Raw genomic sequence first — 23,426 nt, 5'->3', positions numbered from 1 at the left:
TCCCAAGGCCATGCAATATCAAGTCTTCCTGGGGACAGCAGAAGAACTCAGCCAAATTTAGTTATTACATACTGCACGAGGGACTGGAGAAGGTGGCCAGCAATGAAAATACACTAGTTGTAAGTCTCATTCACATTTTTTACTGCAAGTTTTAAGTTACTGTATGATTTGGGACCACCAACTTTTCAGAGCACTACACAAGAGGCTCTTTTTGAGGTAAAAGGTATGCAGAATGCAGGAAACTGTCACTGGACTGCAGGAAGAGAAAAAGCAATTTCTCATAGGAAACTGATAGAACACAGCTATTCTAGTGCACTAGTAGTTAGAGAGGTAACTCAAGGGTTTCCTGGTACCCATGAAACATCCTCTGAAGTGCCTTGAGGTTTATGCAATACAGGAACCAGAAAACTGCAATAGGACTGCAAGTGAGCAAGCATTGCTTTTCTTTAAACAAGATGTGGAACTTGCCTAAAACTCCAAGTGAGAGTTTGCATTCATCTCTCTGTACATACAAACCCTAATTAATAGCATGGTGAAAAGCCTGATCAGCCCCCAAACATTCAACTGCTTAGCTCTGAACTGCACCCCTGGGTCTGAGCACAGGCAAGGGTTACACCAAGAGGGTACACATCAAGAAAAGCTGCCAGAGTAACAACAGTTAAGGACTAAGACTATGCTTTTCAAAAGATAAGCTGTGTTAAAAAAAACCAACTAATTACACTACTGAGCAAGGAAATCATTTTCTCAGTGTTCAAATCAACTGGGCTCAGAAAACCATGATATTTCATATATCCTTTAAATAAGTCATATTGATTAAATACAAACAAACAAAACCCGATCTCAATCTACTCTTCCTCCTCAGGGAAGCAAACTGCATGACTTTAACCACTGGCTGAAGGTTCAGGTCAAGAAAACAATACTATTACTGGAAGTCAAGATTCTAACTGTGGTAAGATCACCCCTTATATCCCAGCTCTGATCATTAACTTCTGTTTACCTAAACCAAGTTGACACCTTGAAGTTACCTTTTCATATTCTTCAGGTCTTGCCTAGGTTACCACAAGACATGATGATGTCTTGTTATACAGCTGATGTTTTCCAGCCCAGCTCATTGTCCAGTACAAATAATCACCACATAAAAGTTGTGCCAGATGTATTTGGAAAACCCTTTACTTTCAGATTAACTGGGTTAAATGGGAAAGGCAAAAGGCCTTTCAATGCATTTATTTGTTGTCTGCTTACAGTGACCTCAGAACTGAGGAGCTTGTCTCCACTTGAAGGACACTGACCATTTAAATCTTTTCAACTTTAGTAAAGTCTGGACAGAAAGAACAGCTACTGAGCGCCTGAATGATCACAAGAACACTGAGAATGCAGATGCAGCATAATCTGAAAATTAATATCCTCAAGCCATAAAACAGACTACTAATCAACAGCTGCAGCATTACTCTCTTCTCCACCCACACACCTCTGTGCCATTCTCCAGTTCCAGTGGGATAGCACGGCCATAAACCACAGAACACACCCAGGCACTGGGCAGTCTCAAGTTGCAGTGTGGAGGGGGACACTTAAAAATGAAAGGCCTGCAAAGAATCAAAAAATAACTGGGTACAGATGCAAGAAAGAAAGATAAACCTTTTAAGAGAAGCCTTAAATGTTTCTACCATTAGGTTTCAAGGACTTTGAAAAACTTCTCATCCACGCTAAAAGTAACAGTCTTTACAAGGAAGTTGTGACATGAACAAGAACTGTGAAAACAGTGTCCCTTGGACTTGTTAGATACCAGGTTAATTTTTTCCAAATAATGGATTTTATAAAGGCCAGGGGGAAAATGATGTTCGGTTACCACAAATTTAATGAAATAATTTAATCATAAACCAATTAGAAGCTAATGGTGCAAATAAATATAATAGTAAATTCCTATACTTAGTTTTATGTTTCTGTTTATGCAAATCCCATTACAAGAGGCCACAGAAAGTTTGAGAAGCATGCTGGAATGTGTATGACACCAATTCTGGCTGGGAACTTAAGTATTACTTTTGTTGGTATGACACAACAAATGATTCAAGAGAACAAAACCTCTTATTAAATTTGCCCGAGGTTATGCTATACCAGTTCAGCGACTTTTAAGAATTAAATGTGTGGCCAGGTTTCAGGTTGACAGTAAGCAGAAGCCCATCATAAAATCAGAAGTAATACCTTTAATGGCACACTCAGGCTATCACAAATTAAGTAATTAGCAGGAAAAAACAGCCTGTCATTTTATTATTATTGCTGATGTACCTCAAAGCAGCAGCAGAAAGTTTACTGCTCCTAATTTTAAAAAAGTTTAGCTCTCTGGCATCTGTTACTATTACAAAACAAATAATCCTCTTACACCTGCTGACAGCTGCAAGAAGTACCTTGGATTTGTGGCCAACAGCCACTACTTGGAATTTCAGTAGTACTTTTCACAAATATAAAATGGTCACTCTACAGAAACAAATTTATTCAAACATTCTGAATGGATGATTTCAGTATCTATCCTTCGTCCTCGGGGCACAGACCAGTATACAATGCACCTTCAATGAAATACCCAGTCTCAAATTGTGAAATATGTTTCTACAATGACAGTAATTGACACTTCTTCTCCCTCTCTTCTCGCTCCTCAAATTAAAAAAGAATTCCACAGCTCAAATATTAAAAAAATTCTATAGATTTGGAACAAATGGTGAAAATGACAGCAGGAAAATGCTGTGAAACAAAAAAAGAAAAAGAACAGACTTCAGAGTACTTCAATTAAAAGCTACTTCGGTGCAGAGCAGTTTCTCTGGAGAGCACCCATAAAGGGGTTTAACAACAGAGTTGTGAAAGAGACTGTGGAAATAGGCTTCTCCATTTCAAATATAGAAGGGTGCCACAAATGAAAGATTTGATGAGTCTCAAACTTCTACTTTACAATTAAATGATTAATGTGAATACTTGTAAGTCTGTGGGTAGCAATAGGCACTGTAAGCACTTTAAATGAAACTTGTTATGATCTGTGGCTACTAGTGCCTTGGCTTACTCTTCTCCTGAAACTCTTGCCAGAAGTCTTACAAATGACTTTTTCTTCAAACAAAAAGAAAACTAGGCAAAAAAAAAAAAAAAAAAAAAAAAAAAAATAGTAGGGCTACAGAAGTCTAGCACTCCCACAGAGTAAGAGGTTTGGTCAATACAGGTCCAACATTGAATTCTACCTATCCAACCAAATCCGCCGTATTTTGCTCAAAGAAAACTGCCTCAGATCAAACCCAGTGAGCAACCAGACACTCAGATTTGCCATACAGTTTTTGCTAAGTATCAGGAAAGGGTGGCAATGGGACTGGAAAAGAAGGGAGGAGACCACCTGCTACAGCTCCTTCCCACAGCAGCCACCCAAAATAACCCTTTGCCCTCCTACAGGGACACCACTTGTGGTTACATGAACTCAGCTCTGCATTTTGGCTTTTTAAGTTCAGTAGGATGTTAAAACAAATCAGAGAATGTAAGCAATGAAGAGGAAAAAAAAAGGTATGCTTCAGTATTTTCTCCCTTTGAAACAGAGGAGGAACAAAAGTGCTCTTCCAGCCTGCAGAAATCTTGTCAAACTCCAGAAGCCCAAGATAGGCATCAAATGATCTTGAGGGTTTCGCGACGCGTTAACCAAGACAACAGAATTACCTGGGCAAAGACCTCACCGTTGCCACATTCCCTTCCTCTGTTACTAAGTTAGAAGACCAAAGTATTAGGTTTGATAATACGAACAGAAGAGTTCCAAACACAAAAAATATTCATCTGTTCACTTTCGTATCATCCATGCAAGAAGTTTAACAGACATTTATATTAACCACGCCTGCATCTGGAAGCATTTCTACAAATGTAAACTGAACCTCACAGGTCCTTCATTCTCTATTAATGTATACACAGGCTACAGTTATATTTACTTCCAAGTAATGCTGCTGACAGGAGAAACATCAACTGAGTTTTATGCCAGAGAAAACCACAGGAAATAAAAATGGGTAAGAAAGAAGAATGCATTTGGAAAGCAAACTGGCAGGTACCAGAGTTGGAGATTTTCCAGGCCATCTATATATATTTATGCATATCAAAACAGGACAGGTTCAGGTACAAAACTCAAGAGGCCACACTTCTAATCTGATGCCTTCACAAGTGCTGCACAGTGGTAGAGAACCCTTATTGACAGACTCTCATGCTGCTTACAACCCACACCACTGCTCTCTCCCAGGTTTTCCCAAATATACTCAAATATACCTTGACCTTCATGTTTTTACATGTCCCTGGGTCAGATTCACAACTGTTTTTTACTTTGATCTGCCTAGAGTAATCTGAGCATCACTGCTCTTTCTTGAGAGTTTGTTGTGGTTTTAAGAGGAAAATTAACACTGTCCTGGACAAAATCAGGATGGAATTTCAGTCAGGTTGATGTCCTCCCAGTCCTCTTTTTAGGAGGCTACCTGAACTTCTGTTCAATTTAGAGCAGAAGGTATTGAAAGCTCAATACATTAAGTTCTTTTACCAGTTAGCCTTTTTCCTAACATTAAGACTAAAGAGTTTTCTGCACATGCCTTTTGGACCTAAAAGGCTGTGCTAAGCAAGGTGTACTAAACCCTACAGGAAAGGATGCTGCTTCCAGCACCATCTGCCACTGCCAGGTTAATGTGTTGCTTCAGAAGCAGAAGTAACAAATGCTGACTTCCCGAAACCTCGTTGTCTAACCTCCTTCTCCCCAACAAGATGGACAAGATATGCTAGCACTGTGGCAAACCCTAAATCATTGATGCACTGTTTGAACAAGCAGCAGATGTCAAACAAGACATACAATGGCTGAGTCTGCCTGCACTACCCTCAGCTGAGGCACAAACTTGGGTCTCTCTCCTCCGCTCAGCTGTCAATTTTCACAAAACTCATGAGAACACAATTATGCCTGAAATCCGAACCATCTGGTCAACTGCAGACAGATTTGCAAGGAAGCAAATCAGAAGTGTGGGAGAGGTGAGAGAAAGAATAGCTGTTAAACAAGTACCTTAATCTTATCAGGAAACTATACTTAAACATGGTCACATTTATCTACATGGGTAATAAAAACCCAAGTCACAAAATTATACTAAAATGGTGTTTGATGGCCCACCACACTCAAACATAACTGATGCTTAAATTAACCAAAAGTATGCATTCTTAATATTGATGGGGTTTTTTCTCCCCCCCAGTTCTGGCAAGCAAACACAGACACTATGGACTCTCACAGAAACTCCACAAGCTTGTAACTACGTGATCCTAGAAAACCAATTAAACTAAATTTTAAGAGAAGTCACAGGCCTCCCTTTTGCCACCAAAAATACCCCAAATCCACAAGCACTGATGCCACTGTCCGAAAGAAGCAGCTTTCCTGAACTCATGTCCTCCCAAATAGTAGCAGCTCTGCCCCTTGCTCTTAGAACACCATTTCTACTTTTAGTTCCACATAAGTGAGCAGCAGTAATAAAGCTATTAATCTTTCCTCCCCTCCTTTACTTAAATTACAAAGCTGAGGTGAGTCTCTAAGCTATGAACTATTAAACTCCTTAAACAGGGACATTTCCTTACCCTTTACAACTGTAACATTTAAACAAGAAGTTTTCAGGTTATGCTGTATGAATCAAAAGAACTAACACCATTGGCATTATCTGGTAAAGCACTAGGAAAAGGCATAATGAAAGTATTTAAGAAAAAAATTAAACAAAACCTCCATGTACTACTGTCTTATTAAATCTTAAAGATTTGAAATGTTCTACATTTTAAGGGGGACACTAAAAATTCCCTTCTTCTTTACAAAGAGTCAAGGAGATTGAATCTCTTCTATTCTGGCTAGGAAACAGAATCACTGACTTGCCCAATTTGGTTCTACTTCAAGTTAGGCTGTGAGTGAAATGGTTCTGGTTTGATTTCAGCCTGCACTAATGAGGCTCATGACTCTCTTAGAGAGGTCTTAATTCTTCAGTAGCTTTAGAACAACTGAGACAAAACTATTGAACTGTGAAGGTGAACCACTGATATTTTTTTAGTATTATTCTCCATCCTGTCCTTTACATATTTTAGAACAGAAGGTATAGTTGTTCATTGAGACAAAACTTTCCCTAAGCTCTCCATGACGGTTCTCATTTCTTTTCTGAACTGCTACTTTACTTAAATGTTTATTACTTTATAATGTTCAACACTAAACAACTTCTGCAATGTGTTGGCTATTCGTGCAGCTTAAGTACTTTTGAAGTTCTCTTGAATTGTCTCTGTAGCTGACAAATTCAAATAGTACACATAAATAACTTTAGAGGAACCCCACTGCTGAGCTTGCACTAGAACCACTGGTCTTCTTATTCCTTTATCAACTAGTTTTCAGTTCACCCTAGTCCTTTGTTCTCACCCTAAGCTTAGTTTTCTTCTCTAAAAGAATTTGGCAGAAGGCACTTTTCCAATCTAAACAATATTAACCAGTTAAGAAAATAGTCAGAAAAGATGAAGAAGTCTACTTCAGTGACATTTTATTCACACACTAAAGCCCTATCCTGCACAGGACTGCTCTCTTGAATTGGGGCCATAATCAGTAGTTAAAAAAATACACTAAAGCTGGTACTGTCACCAAAACATGCATTTCCTTCCTCTTTCTCCTTGCTGTTTGTACCTACCTTCTCTCACCACATCCACAAAATGGACTGGGTTAGTGATTGTGTTTTCTAATTCACCCAGCAAAAAAAGGGGTGGGTAGTTTTAGCGTGGGCCAGGGCCAGCTGTGATACAGATCACCATACAATCATTAAATATTTGGCCAATTGAACTGAAGCAATGGTGCTAGGATGAGTCTGAAAGGCTGAGATTGGCTTTCTTCTGCAGCACTGCCTGCTTGAAATGCTTTGGTGGGGGGGGAGTGGAGAGGAAAAAACACAGACCAGCCTCATACACAGAATCCCTCACTGGTGTCACAGAACATTTTTGGGAATGCAAACACATTAGCCTTATTTATTTCAGTAAGTGCACATCCAATGGCTGGACTTTTATCTGAGCTGTGCTGGCTGCAGGAGCAGTGCAATTCCGTGCCTATGCAATCATGCATTTGACATGTCATCCTCCACATCAGAGTTTACATCCCACTGCAACAAACGCCAGCCAGTTACGTATCTTGGAGCTGTACTTCAGCTCAGGTCACACTGGAGAGTTACACCACTAAGACTGTATTCCATAAAGGATTTACTGACTATCCTGTCTAATTAAGGTTGCACAACTCTTTCATTTTTCAGCACCTTAAAACCTTGCCAAACTAACCTTTGGCAAGACTTTTCTATCCCTCTCAGACACGAGAGAAAAAGGGCAACTGATGTATTCTGTTTGTCTGTTTGAGCCTCATTCTAAAAAAGTAACTTCCCAGAACAAAACATCAGAGAAAATAAATTTTCTTCTCCACATTAAACATTCAATTTTTTTCTCCAGCTTTCTTGAAAATCTCTAAAACTTTCATGCTTTAGAACAGTTACACTAAATGAGAGTGAGAAATTGCATCTTTGACATAAAGGCATAATCTCTGACACGTCCCAATACACACGATGACACTGCTCAAGTGGAAAAAAAAATCACTTCAAAGAATTTGTGGACAAAGAATTTAACTAAGATTTTGCTTGTCCAAATCAAAGCTGGACAAAGCTTTCCTGTAATTATTTCACATGGTTCCTAAAAGCCTACGATCAAGGAACAGAACAGGAAAAGGTGAAGAGAACAGAGACACACCTCTCAGGTATTCTTAGTCATATCCTTTCAGTAATGAAGGGAGAAGTAAGAAGACTAGTGTGAATAGATATGTTAAAAAAAAAGGCCCAGAAGAACTAGGAGGGATAAAACAGATGCTAAAAATAGCAAACTTGGCAATAAGGCGGAACAGAACCCAGAATTCCTAAAACTTTGTTTTCCTTTGGCTGTTAGCACATGAGCTAATTTAGATGCATCCCACAGCCATTGCTGGACTTAAAAGTATAGAATCACACCTTTCTGTATAGGTATTCATCAATAATTTCATCTTTACTATGCTTTGGTAGGCTTCCAATAGCTCTTGTATTATCCAGAGTAGGTGAAACAGGAGCAGAGACCAACCTGCTCTAAAAAAAAAAAAAAAAAGAAAAAACCCCTAAACAAACAAAAATAAAAAAAGGACTTAAATATCAACAAACAACAAAAACAAGAGTGTGTGCTTTTACTCTAAGTTTTGTGCCAGGAGGCAGCAGCTTTCTGAAAATAAAACTCAGAGAATATTTCACTATCTAATCTTTTAGAATGACCCTTTACAGTGAAATGATACAACAGAAAAATAAAATACAAGCTTTACTGCTTTTGACACACTAGATTACATTTGCTGGCATTAGATGAACTACAAGGAAGTATGGTAACTGTAACCCATGTTCCCAAAAGGAGATACGGGGATTTCCTGATGTGATTTCTCATGTCATCAGAAAAGGACAAGGGTCTTTGTATAGCACTCTTTGCAGACACATCACATGCATGGAGAAACTGACACTGAGTTCACTGTACACTTTCCCTCCTCTTACGCAAAGCTGCAATGGGTGTTTGCTCTGAGGCCATGGTGGAAACAGCTCCAGTGTCCCCAACTCATTCAACTCTGACCTTTTCTTATCGAGACAGCTCCAAAGTTACACACAAACCTCCTCTTACAAGCAGCAAAATGAATTCAAAGACTCCTGCTTGATCTCAGTATAACCTTCACATCAGGGAAAGCTTCATTTAAGTCAGAGATTGCCTAGAAACTCAACACACGCCCACAGCATAAACCAGAAGTTTATGTGCAGTACATTGCTACCCAAATCTACTGAGTCACATCAGGTATTTTTGCACATTCTAAGAAAACGTTAACAAGAACAATTTTCCTTCTCCATTTCACACACTGCCTGACCCCAAAACCAGAAGCTGTTTTGCTGTGCCTCTCCCTGCCCAGTCCTCAGAGTAGTGACTGGACCCAAAACCAAAATACTGACAATGAAAAATCACACTGTAGGAACTGAGGAGGGTAGAACCAATGGCAGGGTTAGAGGCATACATAGGTCTCCTGAAATAACACTGCCTGCCTTATTTGGGAGAAAAAATTTACTTTATCTCATCTGCTGTCCTTCAGCTTCTGCTGCACTTCCTGCCCAAGGAGAGGGGCTGACCCGTCATGAGAAGCAGCGCAGACAGCAAATGTTGTCTGCACCAAGGAAGTGTTGTCACAGCAACTCCACCTGTATTTTTTACAGCTCTGGAAGGCAAAAATATTTGCATTCTTAGAAGATTAGAGGAATTAAGGCTGTTGACTCATAAAACGGAAACAAGATTTTGCATTAGAAGGAAAAAAAAAGTATGACTGCTGAAAAAATTACAGAGTGGTCACATCCTAATCACGTATGTAACAGCCAATAAAAGTTAAATCACTTGGGAGGAGAGGAGACGGGGACAATTAAAAATCAAAATCTCAATCTCAGTTCTTCTTTACTTGGCTGAACAACAGAGAAGGAAAGAGAAATTCTCCTCACTTGACAAAACCTGACAATTCTTACAGACACTCTTTAAAATTAGTCATCATCCTGGCTGACACAGAACAGCAACATCATAGGATTGGTTCACTTTTAATTAAGCGCTGCATCATTATACTAGCAAGCATACTCACAGCACTAAGAGTTTTTGCATGTGGTAAGAGGTGAATAACTCTCTTCCACCTGCCCACAGCCCACTGACCTATCCAATATTACTGCAAGGCTCTGTGTGTCACTGAGAGGCTGAAACACAAGGTTTTGTCAAAGTGTCCTCTTTGCTGCTGGAATATCAAATACTCCAGGCACAGCTCTGAAGAAACCCACTCCCCAGGTGCACACGACCCTGTAGAGCCCACAGCTTCTCTCCCCTGGTGCTCTGACAGAGGAGCTGATGATTGCTGCAGCCAGAGGACACTCACACTCCGCCAGCTCCTCCACATCTGCAGCCAGAGGCGCAGGCTGGGCACAAGCACTGCTCCCTACAGCGGGACCGAGCTGCGTGGAGCAGTGGAACAGAACATCAGCACCCTGAGTGTCAGGACTGCACTGCCAACTGATTACTCTGCGGTCCTAGAGACTCCTAATTGCAATACTGAAACAACACCATCACAGGCTCCTACCGACTCCTGCATTCAGACAGCAGGAAAGGCAACAAAACAGTTTGTCTCTGTGTAATAAATTAAGCAAGCTTCTCTCTAGCAGTCCTGTTTTTGGTGATTTGATTAGGTACACGGATAGTACACTTAGTCTGCAATACTTGACCAAACAAGATTCAATCTGTGAGACGATTGCTTTAAAACTAGTTTTGTAGGTGAGCAAAAGGTCATCAGAAATTCACCACCACAGATATGCTCCATCTCCCTCCCATCTACTGCACTATTTAGTGCTATCTGGTGTACTCATCTATTAAATGACAAATTATAGTACAGGGGAAAAAGGTACTTGCCAACAAAGGATCAAGCACTCTCGAGTTTGCTTTTTTTAGAATGCATCTTCCAACAAATGCGGGAAAATATTTAGAAGTATTATCCAAAGGTGCCTTTCAAATCGCACTAATATGCAGATTCCGAGTGCCCTGGCTGAACAGCTCCTACAAGAGCAATGCATTTATAAAAAAAGCCTTTAAAAAAAAAGGAGATTTAGAAGAGTTATAAGAAAGCCTTTTTGAAATAATATAAAAATAAAGTAACATTGCTAGACTGTCTGTACACTCTTCATAAAAACATACTCAGTTTTCATTTTCGTAAGAAACCCTATAGAGCTCAAGAGAACAACAGAGATATTTATCATACTCTGCCCTTTAGAAATCAAAGTAAACCAATTATGCACAAGTTCTCTCTCATACTTGCATCTTAAGAAGAAAAAGATTAGGGAGAGGACAGTGACCTTTACAATTTCTCTTCCCATTCCTTTCTTTATTTTGCTTGTCCAGTCATACGCTACCTCTTTACATAATATCAAGTGCATCTGCAAATAGAAACACCTACATTTATCAAAACACCTACATTTATCAAAAAGCACAGATTAGAGCTACTGATACAGACACAGATCAGGTAATTTCTGTAATAAATCCTCTATGATGCTAACAAAAACCCCCAGGTTTAGACAGGGGCAAGGAAGAGATGGGCAGACCCAGTTCATGAGTTCTTCCTCAGCTCTTCCAGCTACATTCAATAAAATACACCAACAATTATGCAACAGCAGCAAAGCCCAGAAGAATAAGCTAGCACTCATCACATTTTCTTCCTTTGGTGTCGAGCTTCCTCCTACACATTACACACAAATTACAGGAGCAAAAAGTCCGCCCTGAATCTATTTTGCAGGCTGAGTTTAAGTTCCTAATTACAAATGTTTTATGTCACTTCTTAGCCAAGAGATTACCCAAGCTCGGAAAAGGAAAAAATAAATAAACTAAAGAACTAAAACACACTTTTGACACAACTGAAGCAGACCACTCCTGCCAATTAAGAGACAAGTAAACTTATTTATCCGTTTACCCTCTTAAAGATGAACAAACCAACAAAAAACCCCCTCACCAACTACTATGCTAGACGAAAGAAAAATCTTTAATCTTTTCAATGAACCCATACTATTTACTTACTATCTTGTATTTACTTTTGCAAGGATAGAACACACTGAAGCCTACCTTTCACTTAGTTTTTTGGAATTAAAAAAAAAAAAAGATTCCAGAGCAGTGTCTCTTTCAGATGCACCACTGCAAGTCTTGGACACCAACTCTAATAAAGCAGTATTTCAGTTCTGAGTTAGTTGTGTCATACTCGATAAAAAACAGGGGACCTACTGGCAATTTTTTGTAACTCTGTTAATCAGAAAAAAGACACACAGATTACCCTGTCTACATAGCTTGAAGCCAGAAAGATACACTCTCCAGGTTTCCTCTGCACGTGGTGATGAGCACTGATGTGGTTAAAGAAAGGACAAAGAAATAAGCTGTTCTTGCTAGTTCATAGCTTTCAGTATAAAACATGTTAACGCCTTTGTGTCGAATAAAATGCATTTAAACTAAAATTTCATACAAGCATTTGCTTAAAATCCTCCCCAAAAGCCATGCTTCATAGTGAAAAGCGAAAAGAAGGGCCTCCTTACCCGTACACCATCCCATAAAACACTTCTGCATAGCAGTCTGTAAATACTTCAAACAAATATACTAAGACATTTCAGGACTGTAAAACAAATGATTTCAAATTGTCAAGATACATCAGCAACACCAACCAACAGATGCTTCAGGAAGACTCTAGGATGTGCAGATCATGCTAAGACCACCTCCCAAGCAATAGGCAAAAGAAACCACACAGTTCTGCAGTCAGCAGTAGAACTACCCTGAGGAAATGGCTTTCAAAAGTTGTCACGGGACAATGAATTTTAACCAGCACATTCAGTATACACAGTGAATCCTCGAGGTCATTTGCTGTATGACTTTAACATCACCATTATGTCCATAAACTTTCCCATTTCCAATTAATAATACACACGACACCTTGAAAGTCAATCCTTCCTTCTGGAAGGCCTTTGTGCTTTAAGACATAAAGCAGACTTTTACAAGTGTACCTGCCACTGCAAACACTATGTGGACTTCTTTTAATGAGCAAACATATAAAAAGGTTTATAAACAGCAGATCTGGATAAGCTTGAGCTGTACCAGGCAAGGCAGTTTTGAAGCAGTGCAACGTTGCGACAGTTCTAGCCCGAGAGATCAGAGCCTAGCTTGCTGCTGCTGCTGCCACCATCTCCTGAAGAAGAACGGGAAGCTCACCTAGAGTATCCATAGAAACTTTGTGCATCTCGGAAAGGCACACGACAGGGTACCAAAAGCCACACTGGCACAGAGGCTTCAGCTCTTGTTGCCTAACAAGACTCCGTCTGGGTCAACACTGACTTTCTGACTAATCAGGAGTCTGACCAGACTCCAGAGCTGTGTGCTGCCATTCCTTGTTTTTCTTGTTTACACAAGACCTGCAGATGCAGCCTGGGCAGAAGAGAGGGAAAGAATTTTAGGAGGGCTGCTTATATTTTGCACTCAGTAGATTCATTTCTTCCCTTTCCAAAGCACATACAAAGAATTGATGGCTGTTTGCTTGCACAAAGTGCAGTAGCCAGGATGAAAATCAGTGCATCTGAGGACAAGACCAGAGCCTTCCTTAATATTTCAGTTCAGTCCATCACCTTGATGAGCCTATGAATACTAAACGAGCAAAAACAAGTCCAATAATAACCGCAAAGCAAGCATGCAGAGGGAAAAACCCTACAGATACTGTAATTAGCACTGCTAACAGTAAATGAAGAGTCATACAGTTGAGAAATATTGCATATCATTACTTGAATGGAAGAGGTTCCCTCTGTTTCCCTCCGTTCTGAGACGGCAGAAAACAGTTGCTGCTGGAAGGAATAGAAGACCTACTCTTCTGACATGAGCTTCATGTCAAACTTCTTAGCCTTGTCTCCTGATATTTCTAAGGGGAGATGATTTAGAGATACACAGACTTTATATAAGAAAAGTTAATTCTACCAGCTACATGCACAGTACTAATCAACCCGTTTTTGAAGGGATGTATCTTTTTCATGTAACACTAAAATAACATGATCAAGATACTAAGGAAAACTCGTATTTCTCATTTTACTAGGAAAAAATACTGATTGCAAAGCAGTAAGTTTCTAGCTATGATTTAAAAAATGCATACAGCATGTCAACCCAGAAACGCATCTGTGTAAGGAACCTGAAAGAAAAACATCCTGCATATCTACAATATTCAGATATTCCCCTATACAGCCCCATATGAAAACAGTCTCTTAACATATTAGTACTTTTTAAATTAATAAGATATTCTTACCTGTGTATCCTGCCCACCAGCCCCAGGAAGCCACCATAGCTAAAAGCCATTTAAATAACACTCCTTCGATATACCAGAAGCTTTTACTGTCCAATATTCGGAGAGGCTGCAGCATAATTAAATACAAGACGTAGGACGGAATAGCAACCAGGTTATTGGCGACCATAAAAGCGAACCTGAGGAGTGCTTTCAGGCAGGTATAGCCCACCCGCCGGGCCTGCTCTAGAGTCACGGCCATGCTCTTCACAGCGGAGGGCGCGGGACCGTCCTGTGGGCAGAGGGAGAACAAGGTGGCACAGGTAGCGCTCCCCGAGGGGCGAGGCGCGGCTGTCCGCCAGCCCTGCCCCAGCCCGCCTCCGCCGTGAGTCACCGGGGCAGGCAGCGACCCCCGCCCCAGGGGCACGAAGGCTGCGGCGCGACCCTCCGGCCGGCACCGCCTCCGTCCCGGGCTCCGGGGGACCCCAGCCCGCACTCCCGCCGGGGCACACACCCGTGCTCCCGGCCGCCCTCCATCTCCCCCTCCCCAAAACGGCGGCGGCGGGCGCTACGGCGGCTGCCGGCGGCCTCTCCCCCGCTCCGGGCTGACAGGAGCCCCGGGGCCGCGGGGCGGGGAGGCAGCGGGCGGCGGCGGCGGCCCGGCCGCGGGACTCACCTCCGGCGGGGCGGCGGAGCGGCGGCGGAAGCGGCGGGGCTGGGGGAGCTGGGCCCGGCGGCGGCGGTCCCGGCTGGCGGCGGCGGCTGGCGGCGGCTCATGGACCCGGAGGTGGCTGGCCCGGCCGCGGCAGCGCTGCTCGCCCTGCGGCTCCCTGCGGAGGGAGAGACGGGGCGGGCGGCGTGAGCGCGGGGAAGGCGGGAGCGCCGGGCCGGGCGGGCAGGCGCAGACCGCGGGTTCACCTCGGTTCTCCCGCGCCCGGGCCTGGCACGCTTTGCTTTCCCTTCCCTTCCCCTCTCTCACCCTTCCCCTCCCCGCCGGCTCGGCGCCCCGCGGGCGGGACCGCGCCGAACCCCGGCCCCGCAAGGGCAGGCGGTGTCGCGGGCGGGGGAGGACCCTGCACCTGCCAGGGGCGGGGGTTCGTACCTCGGCACCGCCGCCGCCTGCGAGCCCCCGACGCGGGTTCATGCCGGGCGCTGGGGCCGCGCTCCCCGCCCCCGCCGCGTCCTCCGTGACCGCCCGGGAGCGGGGCTGGCGCTGCAGCGAGCGCCGCCCCCGCCGGGCAGCGCGCAGCCCCCGCACCCTCCCGCTCACACGCACACACACCGGGACGGATCCCGGAGCGCAGCCGGCCCCGCCGCAGCGCATCCCGGGCCGGCCCGCGGGACGCCCGCGCTCCGCGGAGGGGGCACGGGCAGAGGCTGCCCCCAGGGCTTCTTCTCCCGTCCCGGAGCCCGGCGGGGCGAGACTGGGACGAACGGGGGAACGGCCTGAAGTTGTGTCAGGGGAGGTTTAAGCTGGATGTTAGGAAAAGGCTCTTCACCGAGAGGGTGGTTGGGCACTGGCACAGGCTGCCCAGGGCAGTGGTCACAGCACCAAACCTGGCAGAGCTCAAGAAATGTTTGGACAACGCTCTCAGGCACATGGTGTGATTCCTGGGGATGTCCCGTGCAGGGCCGGGAGTTGGATTCGATGACCCTTGTGGATCCCATTCTAACTGTGGTTCTGTGACCAAGGAGCAGCATGGCTCGGCCGCATGACACCCGCTCACCCTTGTTTTTTGGTTCCTTGGGCAGTCGGGGAAGGTAGAAGAGGATGCTGCCACAGGTTCCCTCAGCACTATCAGAAAGACCCTTTGGGCCCAGACAGCAACAGCGCATTTTGTCTTGTCCTTGTAGTCATAAGTCCCTTGTGCATGCTTTTTACAGATCAACTTCTCCAGTTTTCTTCTCTCTCATCCCTCCCCAGCAGCCACAAACATCATTATCTACCCCCGAAGTAACTCTGCAGTGGTCTCCAACCTAGAGAGACACCTGACCCCAGCAGAGAAGCAGCTGAGGGCAGAGACTTTACAGCCCCACTCAGAGACCCTGCACCTTTACAAAACCACTCCAGGGTGAGGATTTTTTGCCTCTTGTGTAACTGCATCATCGTTGTGGCAATACAGGACTGTTGCCTCTTGTCTGTTCACTGTGCAGATACAGGTCTGCTCCTGCCTTCTCTGTAACCCCTGAAGAGGCCATGGAGGAGCACTGCCAGACCTCCTTCAGCCCTCTCTGGCCTGAGCTTACTGAGGCGGCCTCAGCTTACTTCAACTGTTAAAATACTTACACTGAACAGAATGGCTTTTGCAAGTGATTTCAACTCTGCTTGTGTTCTTAAGGAAGAGCAGCAGCTGAAACCACCTTAACAAGGAAACATGCTAGAGGGTCTTTTGTGCTGAGAAAAGAAAAAAAAAAGTTCAAATTGTAATGTGTGGACTGAAAAACATACTGTTTTCACATACTAACCATGCCATGTGTAAAACTAGTCTACCGTTTCCTAGACAATGAGGCTTCCGAGATGACTGTGCCATCAACAAAATTAAATCCCAACCTCCATTCCAGGAAGCAAACAAAGTTGTTATTGCAGATAAATTTAATTTGAGAACTTTAAAATGCAAACAACTGAATAGTACCATCGTGTTCTATTTGAACAAAACAAAACAAAACTAAACTGCTGACCTTTTTGACAAAAAGGCCACATCTTGCCTAAGTGTTTCCAAGTCCGGGCGTTTTTTGTCCATGTTATTTTTATATCTACGTTAAATCTGACAGTTGTGCTCAGTAATCATTATGCAGTCAGCTTGAGCTGTTCTGAAGTGTTACCAGCATCAGTAGAACTTGAGTTTTATGTTGGTTTTGGGTTTTTTTTCAATATATTTCATACAAACAACTCTGGGTATACTCTTGAAGTTATTCTCAGCAAAATTTTGCTCCAGAATCCTCAGGTAGAAAAAGAACCATTTTTAGACCATAATTAAGGATATATTTAAATTTTTTACATACAACAGCAAAATGAAGCTTAGTTTATGTATAATTCCAAGATTAAAAATATTCATTATAATTATAATAAATTTTTAGAAAATTTTATGTATCTTAATTTTATTCACACTGCACAGTTTGGAATACTATTCTGAAATCTGATGCATCCAATGAGAGACTGCAGAAATTATGTTAGACAAGTAATGAATTAGGCAATTTATCCTGCAGAAAGGAATTACACATGGGGAAGCAGCTGTACAAAGCATTCATTCTTTGTCAGTGACTGCCTTAGAGCTTAGGAAGCTGTGGTTTAGCATTCTGCTGAATGAGCTCGTAGCAAAGACCCACCCCTATTCCTCATTTCCTGGCCTTCCCATGGACATCCCAGGTCCTAGGAAGCATGCACAATGAAATAACCTCACTGCTCTTGGGAAGCCAGCTGTGTCACCCAGCCTGAGCCTCTGAAGAATCCTTTCTGGTACAAAGTTACATGTACGTGTGTGCTGTTGCTGCAAACACAAAGAAGGAAACAACTAAAAGCAGCAATTTTTTATTAGGTCAGTAACTCTGAAGCCCAGAAGTATCACAAGTGATTTTTTGTTTTGGTTTTAAAAAAATAAATTCCAATTTCTGGAAGAAATTCCTCAGTCTCTGAGCTTCATGAGCTTTCATTATACATAGTTTGTCATTTTACTACCATATATGGGAAAAAAAGGGCAAAGTGTTAATATAAACAGCTCTCACTTTATGGCCTTTTTAATAATTTCTCTAAAGTTTACATGTTTTTTGACTGAATACCTCCCTATAACTTTCTCTTTTCACCCTCACAGAAATACTGACAGGGATGTAAAATACATTTTAATGTGCTTATTAACTGGTAGATAGAGATATGAACATTGGTAAAATTAGGTGATTAACTGATGTCAACGATTGCTGGAGCAGATAAGTAAATATTGGAGTCGTCTCCCACTTACCTTCATAAAAATCTACAGACCAAAAACACAGGTTAATTCCTGCCAGTAAGAAGGCAAAACATGCTAGAGGTGTGAATGTGTCATAGTAATAAACAAACATCTGTTCTATTTGGCTACTTTAACAAGTAATCCTAAACAATACCCAGGTTACTGCATAGGCTGGAAGATGTTTAATCCACACAGGCTGCATCTGAACACTGGATCTGGTTGCAAGATTCCAGTCAGGTGTCAGTCATAAACTCCTTGAAAGCCTTTTGAAGAAGGTAATGTTTTCCATGTCTGGGTACACTTCCAGAAGTGATTAAGCCACTGTCATTGTCATACTCTGCCCTTCAGTGGCACATCTTTGCATTCCAACTTTGCTGTAGCATTAGAGCTGCCTGCGAGCGTAGCTGCGAGGGGGAAATGCAGCGCAGACATTCAAGCAGTCCACGAGTCACAGCCATAATGGAATCCAGGCTTGGAGCTGTAAACACCAGCTAGCTGAAAGATTGGTTTCTGGAGTTAGGAAACAGCAAGTTTTGGAATGCTTTTGAACCTCTGTCTTGGTCAAAGATTGGCAAATAAAAAGCCACTCATTTGTCACGACCAGATTCAGTCAGCCCTCCCTGCTTGCTTTCACTGTAGCAAACTGAAGCTGCAGATGCCATATGGTTGGAGAAAAAAGGGTTAGGAGGATGCACTCGTGTGCTGATGACTGTAAAAACAAAATGGCCTTTGCAAATCATAATCTGTCATACAGAGAGCAAGGACAAGAAAATAGCCTGAGAAATCTCAGAAATTCTACAGAACAGAAAACAACTACTGCTTCCAGCCTCTCTGAAAAAACAACTGGTGACTTGGGGAATGAAATAAAATTTTATTAAAAAAAAAATCATGATAGGAAACATGAAAGTACACTAAATTGCCATGAGGAACTACAGAGATGGGAACAGGCAGAGCACAGACTGCTGGAAGATGCATAATATGAAATAGGGAATATACTCAGGGGAGCATAAATACAGAAAGCATCTCAAGTGAATTAAGTAGTTAGCATTGGATTTGGAAAAGTCACAGTGTAAAGAAGCATCAAGAACCTAACTATGTTTTCTATAATCTGCGATAAAGAAAGGGGAGAAAAAGATAAAGCCAAAACAAAGCAAAAAAGGGAGGAAGTTTTAGGATCTGGAAATAAATTAATTACATTTAACCTTTAATTCTGAGCTGCTTTACAGTGTCAAATACTCCAGTGTGAAGGATTTTTGCATTACTGTCTTCAGAACATTTAACAGTTTCATTACAACAGTTAAACCTTCCAAAATACTCTGTACAGTAGCTTCTACTGCAACCTCTGTAAGAGAGGCAAAATCACCTCCATTCTCCAAGTAAATTCTTAAATTTACAGGGCAGTATCAGTTACTCCATCTCCACCAGCTGCCCCTCAGGCGGAACCATACTTGTCGAAGTCCCTTGATCTTCAGTGGCAAGCTGATCTCAAATTCTTTCCTGTTGTCATCCAACAGTAGACATGCTTTTTAAGAGATCTATTTTCAGTAATCTTTCAGACACACAAGTTCATTTTGAAGGCTTGCATTCATTTATCACACACAAAATGTAAAACCCAGGCCACTTTCCTTTTGCCATTTCTCTCCAGGAAGTAAAAGTTATCAGACTATTTGACCTTTTAGTCAAAGATGCTTTTGTTTGCACTTTAATTCTTTTAAGGGCACTTCAGGGTAACATGAAGCAGAAGTTAAAAAGGAAGTAAATTGTGGCATTGACTTTAACACTTGTCACATTCCTGAATTTATATAAAAAGGCTTTAACTGAGCTGACACTGAATCTCAGCCCCCTGACAAGCTTCCTTCCCTTGCTTGCACCTCCAGATCCTTTCACCAAGATCAGCCAGCTGCAGACAAGTCAGCCTTGCCAGCTCCCTTGGCTCTAGCATACAGAGTTGTCATTTTTGCTCATTTTCTCTAATATTTAAACCCTTGGATGAAAGGCTTTTTTACATTAAAAAAATTATAGGCCTCAGATAAAATCTCACAAGTGTGACCAAAGATTGCAGGCTTACAATAAATGCACACTTTTCTTCTCCCTTCTACTAGCTTGAGTTGACATCAGATCTTAGACAGTGCTTGTTTAACAAGACTGCAGGATGCCAGGTTAAGGCCTTGAGTTGTTTTAGGGACATTTTTCTATTACTAGTGTAAGAGAGACTAAACAAAATGTATTTTTTCCCGAGTGAATAAAAAATAGCATTGAAGTAGCAGCATTTGACCTGAAATAGGTTTTGGTTCTTGCTGTTTGTTTTATTTTTTTTAACCAGGAATCATTAAATACGATGCAAGTTGAATTGTTACATGGCTCTTTAAGTTAATATTTCATTCCAAAATTTTTGTAAGCCTAAATGAGATCAAGTAAACATTTTATAACCAGGCATTATTGCATTTGTAATTTTACCCAAGGGGATTTTGAACAGTTAGACACAGACAGAAGAAGAAACTCTGGCTCCAGTGAGGCAACTCCAGTGCAATGCTTGAAGTTCTGTCCTACACAAAGTAAAAAATAAAGTTTGACAAACAGCTTCTGGGGTGTCCTCAGAGTAAACCAAGGCATAACTAGAGAGGCTGTGTGACGTGGAAGACACAGCCACACAATATCAGTGTACAAAAATATCAGTGTATCAAAAATACTGGGGAAGAGGGAAGACAGCTCATGTCTGATGCTGGGGCTGGCTGTGCTCCCATCACTCCATCTACTAAGTCCTGCATCAAACTGGGTCTTTATACAGTGAGATTGTCAAGAACATGTGTACTGCATCCTCCTGGCTCTGCATTTCAGATGGAGCTCATCTGCTGGATTGCTGCTGCTCAATTTAATTGGCTAGCATAATTGGGCATTCTCTGTGGGAATGTATTTTTGTCCCATTTAATACCTAATTCTTATTTATCACATGCTTTCCAATTGTTTGCTGAGTCCAAGGTGGTGTCAAAATAGATTTACTGGGTATAGAAACATAAAAAGTGATCATTTCTAAACTTTTTCAGGTGGAGATCATGTTCTAATATTTAGCAGCACTCTGTTCTTTAGGATTTGTCAAGGGTTTGTTTTTAACTATTTTTGGATGCATTTACTTCCTTTGTGGCACACGAGCAGTGTGATAACCAGCATCTGTACTACTTCCACCACAAACAATCTAAACAGACTCTAAGTGTAAGCTACAGAGGGGAACAAAACCATATGATGCTTCAGTGAAGGCTATCTTGATCTCCCAAGGGAATTTGAGTACATTAATATCTGAATGTACTTCTTCTTTCTACAGCAAAACAGGAGCAAATCAAGGAATCTTGGAGCTGGTTAAGAACAGTGCAGTCATCTTGTTCATGACCTTCACCATTTGTAAGACAGGCAAAACCCAGAATATATCACACTTGAACAACTTGCCAGCTAGTCAAGACTGGCAGGTGAGCCAGATGTAGCCATCGCTCCTTTTCTTCTACCAGCTATATGCAAATTTCATAATTTTCCACTTAGGCAGAGCTTGTTAACCTTCACACAATGCCACTCTTGGGTTTTCCATTTCAATCTTTTACATAAGATCTACATGTCATATTTGTAATTTTTTGGGTTACTCTTGGTCCAGCATATGAGGAATATAAGCCCTCTTATTGCAGCTACATGTTCTGTAACTCATATGCAGACCTGGTAAGGTCACTCATAATGTATTTCACAGTTGTCCAAATCAATATAATCTCAAAATTCAGAGAGGTTGTTCCTGCTATTACAATGCCTTTTCATACCATAATAAAGTCCCCATACCTGTAATTGTGAGCTGAATAATTCAGGTGTTTTGAGGTGTCTGATTTCTCATTAAAGCTAAACTGAAGACTTTGACAGAGGCCTCTTATTAAAGAGGGGTAACAGATACAGCACAATGCAACCAGGTGGTCAGTGAGCAACACTTTCATCTGCTGCTGCATGGAAAGTGTTTCTGCCATACTCCGTGTGCCAGTCAATGGGCAGCTTGAGCACAACAGAGCTGAGTTCTCAGTTACATGGGTGTATTTTCTCCCCCTCCTTCCCCCCCCTTGACACTACTGTCACCAAGGTAAGTTTGAGCTGAGGGTTTGCTTTTGATTTGTTTTGTGGGGTCTTTTTTTGTTTTGTGTTGGTTTGTTGGCTTTTTTTGAAAGAAAGGAGCTCCAGAGTTACTCCAACTAATTAATCTTTAACTTATTTGTTAGCTTGGTTATGAAATCTTTTATCCATAACATTGATTTAATTCAGTCCCATCTACAGAATCTTATTACTTCAGGCAATGAGAACATGCTGATTATATGTAAGCTTGCACTTTGCAAGATTTTTTTGTAAGCCCATTAAGTTTGCATATGGAAGCATGGCACAAACACAGAGATGAAGCCAACCCATCTTTAGGCAGATGGGACCCCTAACATTTTCTAGTTATCACACTGTTTTGTGATTAGCCATTTAAAAAAAAAAATATATATATAGAAAAAACAGGAATTTGACTGCCCTGAATTAATCTCTAATATTTTTCTCCATCTGTACTGGCAAATTAAGCACTACACTGATCATAAAGTTCGTATGTTGCATAAAGATCAGATGAGGCTCTTATTTTCATTCAAGTTCACTTCAAGTCAACATTTACCAGACTGACCTACTTGGGTTTTGGTAAATTCTTAACACCAAGCCAGTGTTTGTAGACCAAACCATAAATATAAGAGAACTAAATAAATACTTATCACTGTTATTAAGATGATTCTCACACTTAAATCCCCAGTGAACAGCTTGTTACAAAATTAAAGAGTTATTCAGACCACTTTATCCTTCTTACGTTTGTTGAATTCTCTATCGTTACAATCTAAAATTAATATTGATGTTTCATGAAAGTGGTGGTTTTTTCTAGTTGAAAAAGAAAGTAAAGAGTCCAATGTAACAACGACAGCTGCCTTTGAGGGGGAGTCTGTTTGTCCATGTGCTGAATTCCAGTGATTTCAGACAGCACTGGGCAAAGTGCAAAGATCCATCCTATTTGAGCTGACTGAAGACCTGGGGACAAACTAATCAGGTCTGATCCAAGGTCCACTGTGCATTTCCAGGAAGCAGGTATTGTAAAATAATTACCATCACTGAAATCTGGTAAGGACAGAGGTCTATTAAAAAACTCATCTTCCCTCCCCCAGTTTAGCATGGCACGCAACCCCCTTGTCTTATGATGCCATATGCAGCTTTGCAACTGTTCTGCTGAACTTCCTCAAGACTATGTTTAACTTGGTTACCCAAAGAAGGTCATGAACACATCCATGTTGCAAGCTGCTTATAAAGTTTTTGCACAAGCTCAAGCTGACTGAAGAAATAATGCAGCACTGGGAAATCCAAAAGGAGAAGTCACGCCATAATTTGCATTTAAGCTACCCACATCCTCTGCCGCCTCGCTACCTGGCTGAAAAACACTAATGCTGTCTCTCTGCTGAATGTAGAATACTGATGTCCACTGTTAACAGGAATTAATCATTTCTTTGGGAAAAGTTCAGTTAAAGATACTGTTGGCACTGGTTAGTGAGTAATCATTAATTAAG

General features: G+C 41.8%; 1 protein-coding gene across 2 annotated transcripts in view; it reads right to left on the bottom strand.

Annotated features, from left to right (window-relative positions):
* Window positions 1-14,620, bottom strand: part of LPGAT1 (lysophosphatidylglycerol acyltransferase 1) — a 60,566-nt gene extending 45,946 nt beyond the window's left edge. The window contains exons 1-2 of one of the 2 annotated variants that reach the window (XM_039568695.1): window positions 14,565-14,620; window positions 13,913-14,180 (exon numbers count right to left, since the gene is read on the bottom strand). In XM_039568695.1, the coding sequence (XP_039424629.1) occupies window positions 13,913-14,150 (238 nt within the window). In that variant the 5' untranslated portion in view covers window positions 14,151-14,180; window positions 14,565-14,620. Of the gene's footprint in view, window positions 1-12,837; window positions 13,031-13,912; window positions 14,181-14,564 lie in introns of those variants that run through there. The other variant, XM_019282343.3, reaches the window with a different exon arrangement.
* Between the last annotated feature and the right edge of the window lie 8,806 nt (window positions 14,621-23,426).

This window comes from Corvus cornix, chromosome 3 (assembly GCF_000738735.6).
Source record: "Corvus cornix cornix isolate S_Up_H32 chromosome 3, ASM73873v5, whole genome shotgun sequence".
NCBI classification, from domain to species: domain Eukaryota; kingdom Metazoa; phylum Chordata; class Aves; order Passeriformes; family Corvidae; genus Corvus; species Corvus cornix.
This window is presented reverse-complemented; position numbering and strand designations above follow the sequence as displayed.